This window comes from Meriones unguiculatus, chromosome 1 (genome assembly GCF_030254825.1).
Source record: "Meriones unguiculatus strain TT.TT164.6M chromosome 1, Bangor_MerUng_6.1, whole genome shotgun sequence".
Lineage (NCBI taxonomy): Eukaryota > Metazoa > Chordata > Mammalia > Rodentia > Muridae > Meriones > Meriones unguiculatus.
In genome coordinates this window covers 91,959,619-91,979,436 of record NC_083349.1, presented here as the reverse complement: position 1 = coordinate 91,979,436, position 19,818 = coordinate 91,959,619, and the positions used below count along the sequence as shown (strand labels likewise).

At 45.1% G+C, this 19,818-nt stretch overlaps 1 protein-coding gene across 1 annotated transcript in view; it reads right to left on the bottom strand.

The window, feature by feature from the left end:
* Window positions 1-17,112, bottom strand: part of Stpg4 (sperm-tail PG-rich repeat containing 4) — a 45,699-nt gene extending 28,587 nt beyond the window's left edge. The window contains exons 1-3 of the mRNA XM_060363335.1: window positions 17,007-17,112; window positions 13,120-13,377; window positions 4,116-4,180 (exon numbers count right to left, since the gene is read on the bottom strand). Of these exons, the coding sequence (XP_060219318.1) occupies window positions 4,116-4,180; window positions 13,120-13,377; window positions 17,007-17,087 (404 nt within the window). The 5' untranslated portion in view covers window positions 17,088-17,112. The remainder of the gene's footprint in view (window positions 1-4,115; window positions 4,181-13,119; window positions 13,378-17,006) is intronic.
* Window positions 17,113-19,818: the final 2,706 nt, after the last annotated feature.

The window sequence follows — 19,818 nt, the reverse complement described above, 5'->3', positions numbered from 1 at the left end:
AGATACCAGCAAAACTCCCCGGTCAAATACTGTCTCTTTAAGAGAGAATCTCATATGCACTCACAAGCGAAAAACAGCCTGACAGCCTACTTCGGGCAGACTGGGAGACAAAGGGAGCAGATTTAATCAAACAAAACTGGCTGCAGCTACTGTCTCCCTCCAAGGTACCCAAGTTTTGCTCCCTGCCGCTGCTGGCGGGCTCAGCTGTCACAGAGCAGCGACAGAGGCGGTGGTGTGGAGACATGGCAAGTTGGAGAGGCAAAACTAGGAGGCAGACAGATCTCTAGATGGAGCTAGGCCTGAAAAGGCATCTAAAATAAAAAAAAAAAATGTCATGGCAGAGGGTGTTTGGATCCCTTTGGCTTTGTTTTGGTTGTCATAGTCATGGATCTGGCTACAATGTGTATAATGGTGATGGCTCTTCTCCACACCTTCTCTTAAAAAGTTCAAGGAAAATACAGGGAGAAAGCCAACGTATAAAATACTAAGTTACAAGCAATAGAAAGGACACTGTTACTGATAGAAACTAGATTAATAGCATCTACAGTTCAAAGCTCTCTGACTGCAAGATACTTGTCAACTCTTTTCTGGGAATGGTCCACCCGTATACTGTAGCAACAACTAAATTCCAAAAAATGATAAACTGGCTTTGTTTGTTATAGCCTAAATTGGCACAACTGCTATTAAGCCACTTGCAAAGACAATCTAGGATTCAAAATAACAAACTTTTATTAAGTTAATTACTACATAAGTTCTTTTATCTTGATAATAAATAATGTTCTTACTAGAGCTTGGATTCACATCAATTCTAGGTTTATGTAAGGAGGGATGAGGTCACGCTGCTCTAAAAGGTTCAGCCAGTCTCCTCAGAAAGTGGGACTTACACTGGAGAACTGGTGTCAAACGGCATTTTGGCTTAAGAGATGTGTTCTGTTGGTCAATGTAAGGACTTGAAATTAGGCTGGGAGACAAACATGCAAACTGCATGTCTTCCATGTCAAAAAGCTTTTAAATGCTGGCTAAATTAAGGTGTCATCACTGCTTTGGCAGTCAGCTTATCCTATTGAATGTGAGACATTTTCACAGGGGACAAATGTTGGTCATGCCTGATGCAAAAAAGACACAGGAGTCTTACAGGTGGCAAAGTACATGCCAGCCTAGTTAAGCCCTAAATACTCAAAGATTACAGTTCATATGTTTCAAAGGCAAAACCATCTGTCCCATATTTAAAAAAAAAAAAAAAAAAAAAAAAAAAAAGGGACAAGCCAAAGAATGGCCACAACAAATGTAAAAACCCAGGCACAAGATGCCTAGGGTATGCTTAAACTCTAAAGGTAAAAAGGAGTTTATATAAAGTTTAATTAAAACATATGCCTTTTCTATTGTCCCTTTAAATGGAAGGCCTTCTCTTGGGAGACCGGTAACGGCTTGGCCAAATACAACAGGCACCCAAGAGCCCAGAGAGAATATTTAGATCTATAAAACCTTGTTTTGATTTCAACATGATGATGATTGTATGTTCAATAATAATGGTAACATATTGCTGATCCCACTACATGGAAACAGTTCTGAAACTGACTGAGACATAGATGTCTATGCATAGCCAATAATTCTTGTTGGCTACAGAAACCCCATGACATGTACATGCCATCCTTTCATATGGATGGCATGAATGAATAAGATTTACAGATGTCTTCCTTATGCTCATACAAAGAGCAGACAGCTAGCCATAATTGATCTATACATCCTGCACATCTCATACATTTATAATTTTAGGACTGTCTAATGCTTATGAGAAATTATATGTTTTCAGAACAAAAGGACTAGATGCTGAATCAAACCCGACAGGACTCACTCATCCTTTCAGCATGCTGAGATGCTGACACATCTGTTCCAGCATCCTGCATGTTCTAGCATTCTGCTTGGTCCAGCCTCAAATACTTCAGTTGCCATTCCTCATCAGCGCCTACTCCCAAGAGAGCTTTGAAGAAAGCTACTAATCTCAGTTGGTCCAGCATTTCAGGCTTTTCCAAACAAGACTTCTTTTAAGGCTGAAATTTCTCAGCATTCAAAAACTAGATCACAAATATTAATGCTAGCTTAATTAACCATTTCCCCCAATTTCTTTTGAGCCCCCAAACAGAATTTCTTCAGGTCCTTAAATCAGCTAGAAGGAACCCATGAGAGCAAAGCACCATTTCCCTTGAGGGGTTGGGTAGGTTTTTGGTTGTTTTCTGGGGTTATGTTTATTGTCATCGGGAGATGATTATAAGTTATTAATGGTCTTAATCAGAGAGAAAACAAAGTTAGATTCAGGGATTTCTCTCTTTTTTTCTTCTCTCTATCTTTATTAGATAAGGAGAATAGGGTTGGAAAGAAAGGGAAATATAGGGTTATCTTGTAAGCATAAGACAAAAGGTAGATTATTGAATCTACTCCTCAACTTAAGGCTTTATTTGTTAGTCTCCAAAAAGGTTATTTTTAACTAATTGGTATAAAATTTTGTATATTGATGCAAAAATAAGTATTTTTGATACATTGGTATAGATTTTGGTATATTGATACAAATTTAAGGTTTACTTCCAGTACTTTTAAAATTGCTATTACAAATTGTTTATGATATTAGGTAATGCAAATTAATTGTTAACTAATCAACTAATCAACTCATGGTCATGTCAGACACTAGTCTTAATTTATCACAGAAATACACATCCTAGGTTTAGCAAATAGATATGATTCTATAGGTAGATGATACATAAAGATAGATAAGTAAGTATGCAAAACCTCAGAGACATACAAAATATGGCATTTAAATGTTTCTATTATCTTAAAGAGTCTTTGGTAATGAGACATGTCACCTCCTGGCTGGACTCAGCCTAACTCAAAGAAGAGGTGAGCATCAAAGAACCTCCATCTGGAGATGACTTAAAATGTGGCAAACCAGCTATCTGCGGGAGAAAAAAAAATGCCCTCGCTTTACAACAGACAGAATTCTGCCTAAAATAGGCAAGCTTAAATGCAGGGCAAGTCGACTGCTGAACTCTGCCAAGACAGGGTTAGCTAGTCCTAAATAGTTCCTGCTTCACATATATGTCTGTCAAAGGTACTGGGCCAGAAGGCAGAAGATGGTGTTCCAACGTTATACAGAGTTTTGGGTGGCTGTTCAGCAGCAAACTGCCTCTGTCAATTTTCTATTTCTTGGAAGCGGCTAGCATGCACTTCCTGTATACTCAAGCGATTAATTTTATTCCTTCTCAAGTCGCTGATGGGGTTGAAGACCAGATAGTCATAGTATTAAAGTTAGCTTAGTTGCTTAGGAATTAAAAAGATGTTTTAGGTCTATATAGATGTTTTTAGGTTGATAGCTACAAACTATAAAAATAAGGTACAAAACTTTAGACCCTCATAGATAAGGCATTTTCTTCAAAGTTTCCAAATACATTTAAATTAGACATTATATATAATAGTCTTACCTATTTGTTTTTGTAATTGGTTCATAATTCTTACTGTATAAAAAATGGCCTTTTTATTTAGACAGAAAAGGGGAATTGTTGGGGGTTGTTCTGATGCTGGCCCTCAAGATCTGGTTACTCCTGTGCTTGTTGTGTAAACCTGCCTAAGACATACCTAATTGGTTGATTAAATGGCCTGTACTTGGGCAGGGCAGAGTGGGTAGACATGGCTAAGTTTCCTGGGCTTTGGAGGACAGGAGAATCATGGGAGACAGACAGATGGGGAAGAGAGGAGGACACCATGATGGGTTAGGTGGGCTGGGAGGAAAGACTCCAAAAATGTCATGGAAAGGCAAAGATGAAGAATACAAGAATTCATAAGATTGTGGATGAAAGGTATTCCAAGATAAAGATGGTCAAGGCGGATAGTATTAGATGGAGGCTGGTATTAGACAGTGAGGTTATTGAGATAGCTTAGGTAAAAATATCTGCCTGGCCCAAGATAATAGGCAATTATAAAATCTAACAGGTGTCTATGTTTTATTATTTGTGATAGTCAAAAATACTACACCAACAACTATAGGGCAAATAATAAATAACATTATTTTGCCCAGCACTCATTTTTATTTACAACAACATGGAAGCCAACAGGCTTATACTTACCTGGACGTATTCTTGGGGACTGGTGCAGGAAGTATCTCATACTGTCCTGGGCAAAGCTGGAGTGACTGCACAGCAGGGACAACAATAAATTGACAGACAAAAAAAAAATAGATTACTACAGTTCATTAGCTCACCATATTATCTTCATTCAGAACCTTGGATCTTATAGCCACACAACAGTTCCTCCATGAAGCCCCTACTACTGGAAAGGTACACTTTCAAACGCTGAGCTTCAAGACAGTCAACATGTATTGCTTTTCATGTATCTGTATGGTATTTGTGTGTTTGTTTGAGACAGAGTCTCACTGTGCATCTCTAGCTGTCCTGGGACTTGATACATAGACCAGGCTGGCCTCAAACTCACAGCAAGGCATTTGCCTCTGCTCCCCAACCTCGCCAGTGCTGGGATTAAAGATGTGCACCTCTATGCCTGGCCCTACTTATATAGGTTTTGAACCTCATTTATAGAAGATTTTTGGTTCACAATAGATTTGAGGCAGGTCCAATGGTTTCCCGCAACCGCTCTGCCCTTGCATATGTGCAGGAGTCCCCGTTTGCAACATTTCTCCTTTTCTCCTAGCTCCTGGTAGCCACTGATCTTGCCGCCTCCTAGGTGTTGTCTACCTGCCCCTGCCCCCATGACACAGAGAGCCGGAGTAAGATGGCACTAACACTCTTGTCAAGATTTGTCTCTGAGATGCGAGCTATCTTCAGAGATGTAGGGACCACATACAGGAGCTGCTGCCCCCTCCTCCACACTTCCTTGCGACACTTGGCAGTCTTTTGAACTTGACCGGCATATGACCTTCTTGAGGTGACAGGTCTGAGCACCTCCATTACCCACTGTGAGCCAGGCACAGGCAGACTCAGAACAATGCACACGCCCAGATCGCCAGGACTGTCGGCAGCCTGGTGTGAGGAACTGACAAGCTGGGTGGGAGTCCCTGGGGTCCTGTACAGCAGCTGCAGACTGTGCCAGCTTGCCTTCTCGGCTAAAAGGCTTTGCTAGTTTGTCCTCAAGAAGCAGCTGGAGAGCCCTGTGCACACATCACTCACGCGTGAGCACAGGCTCCAATAAAGACTTATTTGCATAGTATCCTTGCCTCTTCTCTCTCTTCCCGGGTTGAGCAAAAGAACCCAAGGCTGAGATAGTAGCTCTGAGAGCAGGCAATCTAAGAATTGAAAGCTTGCAGAGGAGAGGATGAAGCTCAGGGCCAGGCGCTGGTCTAGCATGCACAGAGCACTGAGTTTGATCCCCGGCACTACACAAATCAAATGAGGCTACACATGCCTGGAATTCCACCCTGCAGGAGTGGAGGCAGGAGGACCACAATTTAAAGGTCAGTCTCATCTTGGAGGCCAATGTGGGCTATACAAGACTGTCCTAATAAAATTAATAGTAATAATAAAATACAAACTGGGGACAAGATTGGTGCTAATATAATTCAGCTCAGACAGCATGTGGTCTTCTCAGACCAGCTTCGAATGCTTACTACACATTCAGGTTTCCTGTCTGTCTTTCCATGGCTTAGGAGCGAGTTTGTTTTTAGAGCTGAGTGATATTTCATTGTCTGGATGTACCACCGTACATTTAGTGACTTGTCTACTGAAGAGCATCCAGCTGCTTCCAAGTCTCAACAACCACGAGCAAAGCTTCTGTGAGCATCATATGATTGCGTGTGTACACGTGTGTGTGTGTGTGTGTGTGTGTGTGTGTGTGTGTGTGTACATGTGATTTCAAATCCTGTAGTAATTACAAGGGCATGAAAGGCTCAGGCAAATGGTAAAGGGGTGTGAAGCATCTGAAATCTGTCTTCTGACATGGCTGCAGACGCAGTGAGTTCGGTAAAGGGGTGTGAAGCATCTGAAATCTGTCTTCTGACGTGGCTGCAGACGCAGTGAGTTCTCACCCACTGTGGACTCAGCTTCTAGAGTCGGCGTTCTGGCTTCTGGCCTTTCTGCTAGCTGTGTCAGGCGTGCAGTGGGATCGCATCTGCAGTTACTGTTCTGACTGGCATTTCCCTGATGGCATACAAGGTGGAACATCCTTGTTTGCCACCTGCGTATCTTCTTTAATGCCTGCTAAGATATTTGGCCCATTTTTTTAGTTGAGTAGTTTCTATTTACATTTTTTTTTGTTTTTCGAGACAGGGTTTCTCTGTGTAGCTTTGGCTGTGCAGTACTCTCTTTCGTAGACCAGGCTGGCCTTGAACTCACAGAGATCTGCCTGCTTCTGCCTCCCAAGTGCTGGGATTAAAGGCCACCACCACCGCCTGGCTACATTTTTTTAGTGTGTGTGTGTGTGTGTGTGTGTGTGTGTGTGTGTGTGTGTGAACACCAGATGTCTTCCTCAGAGGCTTCCCGCCTAATTTTTTTTTTGAGACAGGTTCTCTCACTGAAGGTGGAGCACACTGACTGGCTAGGCGGGCTTGGCCAGTGAACTCCGAGGATTCTCCCTTGTGTCTGCCTCCCAGCGCTGGGTTGCAGACCCAGGGCTCCTGAGCGTGGTCTGGGGATCCAGCCTCAGGTCCTCCTGCCAGGGAAGCACACTTCCAAGTGAACCATCTCCCCAACCCCGATACTCCTTCTACATGTTTCTGGCAGAGTCTACAGTGATATATTTTCATTTCTCCAACCCTTTTGGAAGGCTGTTTGCCGTGGAGCAGAGTTTGAGCTGGTGGCTGTGTTCGCCCTGACCACTTCCTCCCAGGCTCTTCTTGCTGGAATCTGCAAAGGAGTGGGTGGTTTAGCTTCAAGGCTCTTTGAAATCTACCAGATTTTCTTTTTTCACCTCCAGCTTCTCCCAGAGTTTTGCTCGGTGCCTGATACTAGTCTGAGAAGCATCATCTTTTTCCCCAAATAGTTCTTCATTTCCTGCCACCTCCTTCCCCTCGAGCTCACGTTACACGTTTTTGTAGGGCTCAGATAGTCTGGCCTTCTCGACCTTTGTTCTCTTTACCTCTCAGAGTTGGAAGCTAAAGCATCCACAGGCTCAGAGAGTCTTTCTGTCCTTTGTAGCGGTAAATCCATGGAAGGCGTTCTCCATCTACTTCACATGTCTTTCTTTTTAAAATGACTTAACATGTGTGTGTGTGTGTGTGTGTGAGAGAGAGAGAGAGAGAGAATGAGGGTGTGTATGTACTGTTAGTGTGTGTGTGTGATGTAAATGTGTGTGTAAATGTGTGCATGTACCATGGCATGTGTGTAGAGGTCAGGTGACAGCTTTCTGAAATCAGTTATCTTTCCAGCCACGAAATCCAGGGTTCCAACTCAGGCTGTCCAGCCTTGAGCTCTGTGATGACTGGGCCCCCACTCCCACCCCGTTCTAACTGGGAACCCTTGGGTTCCAGCCTGGCTGCCTCCTGGGGCAACTCACAAAAGTCATTTCCTTTCCTATTACCAAGCTTCTCACAGGCAACACAAATGATAATCAAGACAGAAGCTTCAGGCCATTTTCAATTCCATTTGTTTGTGATTTTCATGGACACATTCCCAAGCTAGGAAGTAAAACAGAGAATCTCTAAACTGGAGAATATAAAGAATGAAGGGAAAACAAGTTTCAGTTGGATTTTTCTGTTCTTTACAAATGAGCACACTGAGAAAGTGCATGTCACACACTGGAAACAACTGAAGCACCTCAGAGCGCGTCTCTTCCGCCCACGTTAGGCCTGCTCCCCAGTGTGGGTCACCATTAACAGTGATACAGTAGTTCTCAAGAAAACGGGGAAGCCGGCCTCACCTGAGTGTACATTCTTTCCATTTGCACAAATGGATTAGGCTGTAAAATTCATTTATGTTTACTTTCTTCATTTAATAATAACCTAGGCGGCTCTCAGAGCGACGCCTCGTTGTTTTTAATGGGCTGCCTAACAATGATGCTGTCACAGAAAGCATGAGGATCTTTGTTTATATCAATCCTCTAATTAAATGAAATGCAAACAATGCCTAGGAGCTGTATGAGACTAGATCCTTCTAGTGTGAGCATGCTCCCTAAACAGCCTAGCTCCACATTGGTGCAGTTAAGGTGACATGTATTTTAAATACTTCCAGGCTGCCAAATTGCAGCTCTTCACATCAGTAATGACGGACCTTCCCATTCATGTCCTCTTTGCACATGCAGTTTTTGATCATCAGGTGACATTTCTTTACTGTCACTATTCTTTTGTGATGAATCAGGAGTTGAAGCCCAGTATGGCTTTGCCCTTCAGACAGTGGTTTATCTTGTGGGCTGCTAGCGCCTGTCCTCTGCCCATTTGAAAACCAGAATGTCTGTTTAGTTCTCACTTTGAAGGCAGGTGTGGAAGAGAGTGGCCAGGATTTTTCAGAAGCTATGTCTTCATGGCAGTGGCTCCGCCTTCTTTTGGGTGACAGGCTGTGTTCAGCGCTCAGTCGCTGGCTGTAGGCTGGACAGTGCCACGAGCTTCCCCTGTCCCTTCATTGTCTGGGGATGGCGAACCACACTCTTCCTGGTGGTGAGCTGGCTTGGGACTGAATTCCCCTCCCCCCCCCCCCGCTTCAAGCCTCAATGCCTGTTCTTGAGTCTCACATTTTTGTTTGAAATAACAAAGGGCGCATTCACGATGGTAACTTGGGGGTGTCGGGGGTGTCACAGCACAGTGCTGCCCTGCCTTGGAACAGAAGGTTCGACGTAGAGCTCCGCCTGCGCCATCCTCAGTAATGCCACTATGTCACAGGCAGCAGGGCATGGGTGAACGCGAAGGACGTGTCTGTACATAGGATTGTCTGTGACGATGACAAAATTATGTGTAAAGAGTTCAAAATAGTATGGGAAAGGTTCTGGAAGGCCTTGTTTCCTGCTAGTGACAGGTTAGGTCATTCAGATGAATCTTCTTATTACAGGCAACTAAAAAGTGGAAGGACAAAGGACAAAATGCTAAAAACAAATACGAGCACTTAAACCAGCACGTACAGGACAGTGCTGAGAAGGTAACGGGGATAAGACTCCAGACCAGAGCCAGCGCTGGCCTGATGATGTTTGCTGCTAACAGATGAAGCAGAGCATAGGCGTACAGCTGAGTGTGGTGGACGTCAGAGCCCTAGGAGTATCCAGAGGCCAAAGCCTAGTCTAACCAATGACAGGGTAATCTGGAGGAACCCCAGCCATACGCATTTGAGGCCCCAAAAGGACATTTCCTGAGGGTCATCCCTCCCACCTCACCCCGCTGCCAATTCACTGCCCAGGGTTGCCTTCATATCAAGCAGAATAAAAAAGGAAAGCACCTCCCTCTGGAGGGAATGTAACCATGGGCTAGCTCCGTGCTGTAGGGTAGGTTCCGAGCAAGCTCTGCACCACAGGGGAGCCGCAGAAGTCGTGTGTTCTGAACAACTCCCCGAAGGTTGAAAAGGAAACAGCAGGCCTTCTCTGGAAGGGAACACTCACTCCAGATACCAGGAAATTCACAAAAATGCATTTTGAAGAGAAAAGAGCAACAGATAGTCACAGATAATCACACACACACACATACACACACACCATGATTCATTCTCCATGCTGAAAAATCAAAGGATTCGATTCAAAGGGTTCAGTGGAGCTGCAGACTACGGAGCAGCACATTTGTGGAAAGGGACAGCAGTCACATTTCTGCAGCCCATAATGAATTTGCTAAGGGAGAAATTGAGCAAGAAGTTCCACTCCCAACAAGCCTGTTAATCCTGAGAAGTGTCTCACCCAGGGTCAGGAGCCAGAGCACTGCTGCCCACCAGGGACACTGGCCATGTTTAGTGATGGTTTTAGTTATTAATGCTTGGAGGGAAAATATCAGTGACAGCAGAGATCAGGGACAGGCAGAACAGCCCTCTGACACCAAGACTTCCCCACAACGTCAGGAGTGCTGGAGATGAGAAACCTTGCATTCACCATTCAAGTGCAAGAGATCAGAAGGGGGGAGGGAGACCTCCAGGCCGGAGGCAGGAATTCTGGTATTCACCAACGAGTAGGTGGTGTTCACCACCTAGAGGCTGGCTGAGCTCACCGTCCAGGGAGGTAGATGGGGGAGAGTGTGAGCGCCTGGGCACTCCAAAACGAACATGTTGGGACAGAGGAGCAGAAGGCTCCTAACAACAACCCCTCGCCCCAGAAGGCTGAGAAGGAAAACCCAGCCTGGGGATTGGAAAGTCGTGTCCGAGGAAGAAGGATGGGAGATGGGGCCAGGTAGGAGAGTGGGAGTGCAAACTAGGAAGCCCACTTCGAGCTCACTGGTGGTTTTGAACTTCAAATGACAGAGTCCCTTAAGAACATGAACACGGCTACCAGGTATGCGGTTAGGTCTAACCAAGGTGTGGCAAGAGATGACGACAGTGGATATGGGGCGAAGGCATGGTGACGAACGACAGAATTCAAGCTTGTAATGAAGAGCAGCATAGGAGGGATGAGAGCAGGGTGAAAGTGGGTAAAAGTGGAAGAGTCAGGAAGTTCGGGTGCAGTGGGGGAGGGGATGCTAGAGTGTGGCTGGGGAAGAAGCACCATCTCATAGAGACTATGGAGGGCTGAAATTATGAGTCTTGGAAAAAACCCTGAGGAATGGCTGAGGTAGAGGAGAGATGAAGAAACCAGGAGGGCAGGCTGTTGGCAAGTCTCTGTGGGCACTGAAATCATTAAGGGGGTGGCAGGGAAGGGCAGTGAGTGAATTAAGGGAGGAACCTCGGAACAGGGGCTTAGTGCCATACAGGGCGAAAAGCAGGCTGGTGGGAGACAGAGATCTCATTTTTATGTCTCAAAATGCCAAAACCACAAACAAAAAGCCACCAGTGTAGATGAGCTATACTGTGTACTGTGTTAAAACTGAGAAGGTCATAGATGTGTCAGACCCCTGTCCCAGTAGTCCTCTGGGGGATGTGGGGAGGAGAAGGGAAAGGAGAGTGAAGAAGCAGAAAAGGGTGTTTGCAGAAGGCCTCGCCAACCCTCTGGGAAAGCCAAACTCATGGGTCTTTTAGTTAAAGTTTTCGGTTCTGCCTGACACTTCCACCACCTTCTGGTGCTGTTTCCACCGTGGGCCTTCGGCCGGCCCCTGGGGATGGCCAAAGAGCCAAAGAGGAAGCAGATGGAAGTAAATGGCAGAAAATGAGTCAGGCGACAAGGTAGCCAGAGTGATCTCATGCGTAGCTTGGTTACCTGATGTGTCAAGCCAGAAAGCTAAGGATAACCCAGTGTTTGTATTTGTCCAGTGAAGCAAACGGGAAGATTTATCCAGCGAACCGTTACCAGTCTGTTATGTCCACGCTTTGTTTGTGAAGCATTAGCAAGGGGCTCAATGCTGCTCGTGTGCCAGCCGAGGGTTTTATGTTCACACAGCAAACACAACTCTCTTGTTTATTTTTGGTTTGGGAAGACAGGTTTTTGTTTGTTTGTTTGTTTGTTCTGGATTTGGTTGTTGAGACAAGATCTCTCTCTATAGTCCTGGCTGTACTGGAGCACAGTATGTTCACAAAGATCTGCCTGCCTGTGCCTCCCGACTTCGGGGACTAAGGGCGTGTGCCACCATGACCCAGTGAAGAAACAGTATGACGCAGGCCAACCTCGATTGTAACTTGAGATCCTCCTGCCTCAGCCTCAGTCTGGAATTACAGGCACGTGCCACTGTCCCCAGCTTTCAACCTTTTGTTCTCAGCCAGTGGCCGCGCATCTTGAGGACTGATGGGATTGTTAGCTTCTTTTCATTTGGACTATTAAAACAAAAAGAACTGAGATCCAAAAAGACTGAGTTCCAAGTAGTGAGTCGAGGTCCCTCTACGAGACCTATTCAGCACACATCCCTTCAAAAAGGCCTGGGAAGTACATCCTGTGGAGTCCTGCTACCAACACCCTGGCTGCTCCCTCACTGTGGGCAGAGCCAGTGGTAGACGGGAAAGACAGCTGCTTTTATGTTCAAAGCCCTCAGTGCTGCCTTGAGCTAAGCCTACTGGTGCACACCTTTAACCTTGCACTCAGGATGCAGGGGCCAGCCTGGGCTACAGAGCGAGGTCAATTGCCTGTTTCACAGGTAAAACAGAGAAAACATCTCTTAGCCTACTTCAAGCTACTTAGCTAAGAGAGTAAGCACTGAGATTCATCCGCAGGGGTTGGAGAGACAGCTCAGTGGCTAAGAGCCCTGAAGAGGACCAGAGCTCAGTTCCCAGCACCCATGTCAGTCAGCTCACAGCCGCCTGTAACTCCAGCCCCAGGGGGACCCGGCACCTCTGGCCTCTCCTCACATTCATTCAGCCACACACAACGATAAAATAAAACTTTAAAAGAAAAAAAATCACATATAAGAAAACATCAAGGTCCAGCTAAATGCTCCTCCTCTGGGTGCTTCCCAGATTTTTTTTTTTTTTCTAGTTTGCTTTGGTACTAGGATCCAGCAAGGCCAGGACTTTGTGAATACTGAGCACCTGCTCCAATACTGAGCTATACCTTAGCAAAGAAAGTTTTTTAAAAACACTCTAACAGGACTGAGGCAGTTCTTCCAAGAGGACCTACCACATCAACTGCTTCAAGAGGCCAGTGTGTGGCCCGAGGCCAGGTCCTTGAGGGTCCCCAGGGAAGGGGGGGGTCCTGCCAGGACTCACCTCTCAACTCTGTGCTTTGGCTCCCTGAACATCTCACAGGAAAGATCTCACCGGACACGTTTGCAAGCCGTACAACCCTTGTTTCATTTCCAGCGTTATTTGCTTTTATGTTCTGTATAGGTGCATGTGTGCATGTGTGTGTGTGTGAGGGGTGGGGGTGGATGTGAGCACAGAGGCATTGGCTTCTCTGGAGCTGGAGTTACAATTGTGGTCTGTTAGACATGGGTGCAGAGAACCGAACTTGGGTCCTCTGGGAGAACAGCAAGCGGTCAGACTGCTGAGCCATCTTCTGCCTTGCTCAGTATCTATAGGGAATGAGACATCCTGGGGGGGTTCCTCAGGGGCTGGGTAGACACTCTGCATCTAAAGCACCTTTTCCTCACGTGTGCTCTTGGCAATGTTTCTCACAAAACACTATCTGACAGTAATATCCTACCTCGTCTTTGTCAACCAGTGTGCTGGGGTTTGGCCGGGGCTTGTCTTTGAATGAATACGAGGCCATCTGGTTCTTCAACAGCTCCAGGAAGTCAGGAGGCTTGTACTGCGGGAGGTCAGTTGGGACCGGGTCGTTTCTCTGCACAAGCGGTATCCTTTTCCTTCCTTCATTCTTAAAATTGTAGGTTGCTTTCACTGGGTTTAATAGGGATTCTTCAAGAAACGTCTTTAAGTGGTAAGTGCCAGGTATTGGAGTATTCTGCAGGAAATTAACACCAGTTGTAAGACCACTTCGTAGTCCTGTGGTTTCCCCTAAAGCACCATCCTTGAAGGGTCATTTCTATGTGCCATTTGTCTCTAAATTTAAGAAGATTTTATCAGTTTTAACAAGTGCTCTTTATTTATTTTATTTTATGGAAACCAGTGCTTTCTTTTGTTTGTTTTGAGACAGGATCTCACTATGTAGCCCTGGCTATGCCCTGAATTCATAAAAATCTGCCTGCCTGTGCCTCCCAAATGCTAGATAAAAAGTGTGTATCAGTGTTCGCCTGCGTGCATGTCTGGTGCCCACAAAAGTCAGAGTAGGACTTCTGGAACTGAACTTGTAGACAATTGTGAGCTACCATGTAGATGCCAGGAACTGGATCCAGGTCCACTGTAAGAGCAGCAAATGCTCTTAACTGCTGAGCCATCTCTCCGGCCACCCTGTCCCCCAAACATTCTTGAGAGAGGAATATTTCAAAAGCATCAAGATTGTTTGCTGGGCACTACATTTAACTTCAGAACTCTGAGTCCAAGGCCAGCCTGGTCTACATAATGAGTTCCAGACCAGCCAAAGCTATACAGTGAAACCCTACCTAAGAAAAAAAAAAGTCACATTTTATATATTTATTTATTTCTTTTTGTGTTTGTGGAGTGAGTGTTGCCATGTATCACAGTGTGCGGGTAGAGGTCAGAGGACAAAAAGTCCGTTTTCTCCTTCTACCACTTGGGAACTGGGGACTGAACTCAGGTCCTCAGCATTAGTGGCAGGCACCTGCATCTACTCAATGTTCTCACTAGTCCCAAAGTTACCCTTGTTGAAAAGTAACGAGTATCTGGTTGTAATTCTTGGGCCACAGACTGCAGCCCAGTAAGTGAACACAGAGCACAGTTCACTGGCTAGCTAACGGCTCCCATGTTGTCTAGCAGAGATGATGTTTTTAACAAGCCTTAAGAGTGAGGTGAAATATAATGCCAGCCTCAGCAAGAACTGGCAGGGCACATGGTCTGCTAAGGCCAAAAAGAGGTTTGGTACTTTAAATTGCACTTTCAGCAAGCGAGCTGGCCATTCTCTCACGCGCTGCCAGCTCGTGTCTATGTATTTTATACACTGACCATTCGAGCTGGCTAGTCTTGAGTCAATTTGACACAAGCTGGAGTTATCTGAAAGGAGGAAACCTTAACTGAGAGAATAAGATCTGACTGGAGGGCATTTTTCTAAATTAGTGATTGATGGGGGAGGGCCCAGCCTACTGTTGGTGGTTCCATTCCTAGGCTTGTGGTCCTGGGTTACATAAGGAAGCAGGCTGAGCAAGCCATGGGGAGCCAGCCAGTAAGCAGCACCCCTCCATGGCCTCTGCATCAGCTCCTGCCTCCAGATTCCTCCCCTGACTTCCCACAGTGATGGACTATTCCCCGGAAGTGTGAGCTGAAATAAACCCTTCCCTCCCCATGTTCATCAAAGCAATAGTGACCCTGACTAGGGCACCATGTTAACAAGCTTCTCTGCCCCGTGTGATAAAATCTGAAGGCAAGTCCCCTTTGCACACTGGATGTGACCCAGACCGTCCCATTGTAGGTTGACCTCAGCTCAACACTCTGCTAAGCACCGGGATCCCTAGAGCTGTTCCACTTCCTGAGCTCTTACTACATTCAACACTTAAAGCTCATTTCTCATTCATAGGTTAATCCTAAAATTACAAGTGGAAATGTAACCCAGGCAGAGCTGAACAAACCGTGTTTTCTCACAGTTCCATGTTGCTGACTGAAAAAGCAAGACGGGTTACAACCTTACTGGGGACAGAAAGAACGGAAACGGAAGGGTATACACACCGTTAATGTTACCCTCCACCATCCTTCTCTATCAAGAGCTGAACTCTTCCGGATTTGTTTCTATGAGCAAACACAAAATCTGCTTATTTGTTTAGAAGGTGATCTCTCGAAATTAAACATGACGTATAAGATATTTACTTGACGAAACTAAATCACCTGTACCAAGCCAATTAGCTATCATTATAAAAATGAGAGCTATATAATGATACATTCTGCCCATACTATTTCCTTAAGTTGTTAGGATATTAAGTGGTCTTAAGTATCTAAAATCCCTTTGGTGAAATTAAAATAAATATCCTTATCTCACAGAGATGTTAAAAGAACATTAGATAAAACAAAATTTGATGTTTGGCCACAGCTCCATTGCCCAGTGGCTAAATGCACTGAGCTCAACCAACCTTTATGAATTAAGCTTCCTCGCAGAAATATAAAAATAAACAGTAGCTGGGTGTGGAGATGTGGTGCTGCGTACCTTGAGTCAAGGACATAGAGGCAGATGGATCTCTGTGAGTTCTAGGCCAGCCTGGTTCTACACAGTGAACTCCAGGCCAGCCAGGGGGCTACAAAACAAGACCCCTTTTCTTAAGAAGATTCAGGAGAGGAAGATACACACCCACGGCCATTATCAAGTCACTGCTGATACATGGTGGGTTTTATTTTTAACATCTCATCTGCCAAGTTAAGAAACAGATTTTGTGGAAGGGGGCTAAAGCTGGGATCCAAAGAGAATAAACTGTAATAAATAAATAATCAAATTAATTAATTAATTAAAAAAAAAGAAACAGATTTTGGGTATGACTCAGTTTCCAGTGGTTTCTTGTTTCTGCAGCAAGCAATCTATGTGATTGCTTGCAGACTTAGGAGTCTGCATTTGCAGTCTTCATTCTCACTGTCCACAGGTGTTTAGGTTTGTGTATGTGTGTGTGTCATTACAAATCATTAAAATATCAAACTCTACTTTCAGGTTATAATATTCCTTATGAAAGAGGAGTATCTAAAGCAAGAATGAACTAAACAGAAAAATTGGTTAAAAAAATATAATGGATGTACTTTACTCTGTCTTCTAACTAAAATCAACTTCATGAGTTCAATCGTGCTGCTATGAAATGTGCCCATTTCTCTGCAAGCCAAAAGAGTTTCCATGGTTTTGATATGCCATGCTATCCATCTGAGCCAACCTCTTTTCACCGAGGACATTCTTTTATTAGATTCCTCTTGATTTTCACTTGCAGCTAGAAAGAAAATGTTCCCAGGTGGGTCAAGTCAGGGTTTTCACATCTTCCTCCAAAGCAGAGAAAGGAGGAGGGCGGGAATGAGGGGAGGAGCAGGACCAGCACAGAAGAAAGAAGCTGTCCAGTTGGCCCACGCAAGTGATTTATAACCAGACCGTCTATCATTTTAGGTTCGTTTTAAAGGAGAAAATAAGTAATAGGCTAAACATCCTTCCCCCAAATTTATTTTTAAAACTGGTAAAGTGAGAGGCAGGCCAGAGCATCGACTCCACACAGTTCGTTAACAGAAGGAAAAGAAAGGGCAGGAAATCTAGCACTCTATTGAAGCAAGCGGTTGGGGGAAATACAAAAAGAAAAAAGGCTGAGAGAGAAGGTAAGGGAGGCGGCAGGAAAAGGAAATCAAATCATAATCAAATGAAACCAAGAAAGAATCAGGTACAGGCCAGGTAAGAACCTCAGCCAGAAGGCTAAGCAGCTAGCAGACCTGGAAATAGTGATGAGGAAAAGGCACTGGGTCTCCCCGAGACCAGGCTGTGGGGCCACAAGGGGCAGGCTACCCTACCGAGGTCGGAAGGGGTGATTCCTGTCCCACATCTTCTCTTGGTACTGTGGAGGGGTTGATGGTAATGGCGGGATCGACCATTGCGACCTCCTAGGCAAGGGCTGGCAGCCGGTTGCTAGGAGGCGCGGGCACCCGCCGATCACCGAGCCTGCGCGCTTGAAAGAACTGTGCGGAATCCTGCAGGTCACCTCTAGTAGAGGGGAGAAGGAAGCGCACTGAGCAGGGGTCGGGGTGGGGCAGCGAAGCAGGTTCAGCGGCCGTTCTTTCATATGGTCACGCCTGTGTCATAAACTATAGAAGTCTGTGAAATTACTCGAGTTCTTAGGCATGGATAGATGACACGACAGGCTTGCTTACACCTGATGGTACCCATAGGCTCCACCGTTACCTCACAAATTAACCCCAACCCCACAGCCTAGAGAGGGGAGCGGCAGGCGTATTTAGCCCGCCCACCTTGGGGCTGGAGTGGAGGTGATCCCGAATACTAGCTGTGAAAGCAGACCACTCACCTTTTTGCCCTCTGGGACTCTCCTGACTTGAAGCTTCTCAACCTAGAAGGGTTATGTTTTAAAAAGGGGTTTCCACCTTTATTTCCATTTATGGAGTACCTATTATATCCAAGGGCTCCACTATATTACAACTCAGTCACAGCAACGCCACAAAGCAGGAGTTAATTAGCTCCATTCGAAGAATGAGGACAGCAACTTGGTGACACCACCAAAAACGGAAGCCCCAGAATTCAAATCCAGATCTGGCTTCAAAGCTCTGCTGCCCTGAGGAGAATTCAGTTTCCATTTCCCATCACCAACTTCAGGAGTGAGAGGACTCCATTGTTTCTCCCTCACATTGTTTCCTAAAGCCATCTGAATCTGGGCTTGCAGGAAGGGCTCCACAGCTAAGAGCCTTTCTGCTTTTCCAGAGAACCCAGGTTACGTTCCCAGAGACAGCCTCTGACCTCTGCAGGCACAAGGGACACAAGGTGTGCATACTTACATGCACGCAAAATACTCGACACACAAATGATCTAAAATAATATTCTCAGGGCCAGGAGCGACCTGAGAGCAAAAAAAAATAGTTCCAGAGGCTGCCAAGTCTGATGATCTTGAATTTGATGTCCCTGGGACAAAGATGGTATGAGCAGAGAATTGACTGTCAAAAGTTGTCCTGGGACTTCTATTTAAATGCTGGGACACACACACACACACACACACACACACACACACACAGAAACAAAATCAGGGACACAAGAGGACAGGCAGTTTGGTACTTGGTACCAATTTAACTTAGCTAGTGGGTCCTTTTCAAAAGTTGGTATTCACAGCTGGGGAAGTGACTCAGTGGTTAAGAGCACTGGCCACTGTTCCGGAGGTCCCAGGTTGGTGGCTTCCAGTTGTCTGGGATGTGGTGGCCTCTTAGGCCTCCTGGGGGCCCAGGCACATACAGTACACAGACATGCATGGAGGCAAAGCACTGTATGATGTTCTTTGGTTTTGTTGAAAGGCTCCAGGACAGGAAGGAAAGCTTGGCCAGCTTTAAGAATTCCTCTTCTGTGTGCATGCACATTCATGTTGCACCTCTGGAACCGGCCTCTCCTTCTGTTGACATGTGGGTTCTGGGTCCTCCTCAGCAGGCTCATGTGGCAAGCACATACCTGATGAGCAGCAGGTCACCAGCTCCTTGGTAACTGTTAACCTGGAAAAGCTGGCATTTCATCTAATTTCTCCAAAATACTAGGATTCTTTTCAATCTCCTGCAGCCCAGACCTCCACTTCTCCAAGCGCCAAGGGTAGACACTCACTACACTCGGCTTCTCATAATTTACCATTTTTTAAAAGCACCAGAAACCAAGTTTAAAATGAGTAGAGGTTACATGATTAAGATGAAGATAGACTCTCAAGTGTAAAGAGTAACCACGCTCGCCCTGTGCTTCATTTGAGTCTTATTTTGGCTGAGCCTGTGAAACTGGCTCAGCAGACTAGGGACTGAGACCCCTAGAGACTGAAAAATAAGAAGGTACAGACAAGTCCAGAAATTCACACAAAGTATGTAAGTGCAAAGACAGGGACACCCAGACAAAAAAAAAAAAAAAAAAAAAAAAGTTTACTTCAAAAACAGAACACATAGGTCAGTTATTGCAAGGACTTTTCCAGTAACAAATTGAGCCTAGCTAAGGAAACACTGCTGGGGCTGAGGCCATGCTTGTCTAGCATACAACAGCCCTGTCTACCTCCAGCTTGGGCATGGGGCAGCATCCTAGTGCTTGCCACAGGAGACAGGGGACAACTTCAAGGCAGAGCTCAGAGTTAGGGGCCTGGGATATATTGAGGTAGTCTGTAAAATAAAAAACAGAACACCACTACCATTGTATATAGAACCATGAAGATCTCCTTTCTGCTTAATAGGTTCTCTCTCTCTAGAACCACAAAATGCTTAGTGCCCAATGCTAGCTCTAAAAAATTTCCTAAAATTTCTTGGGTTCTAAGGGTAATATTAAACTGAAGGGTGAAGAGTTTGACTCCAAGTTTATGTCAAATACATCTTGAAAGTAACTTTAAAACTAGTTTCCTTTTCCAGTTAAGACTATCCAAATCTAAACTAACCTGCCATGGCTGGTTTTAAAAAGTCAAATTACTAAAAACACCCCAATGAATTTAATCTCAAACTGAAGTTACTACTGAAATTTCTCTTTAGTTAACAGGATACTGATAAACTAAGAAATAAAGGTAAATCATAGTATCCTTTCAATTACCTACTTTCAAGTCACAACTACTTAAAAGGTAGAAAGCAAGGGTGAGGAAGTTAGTGGTTCAGC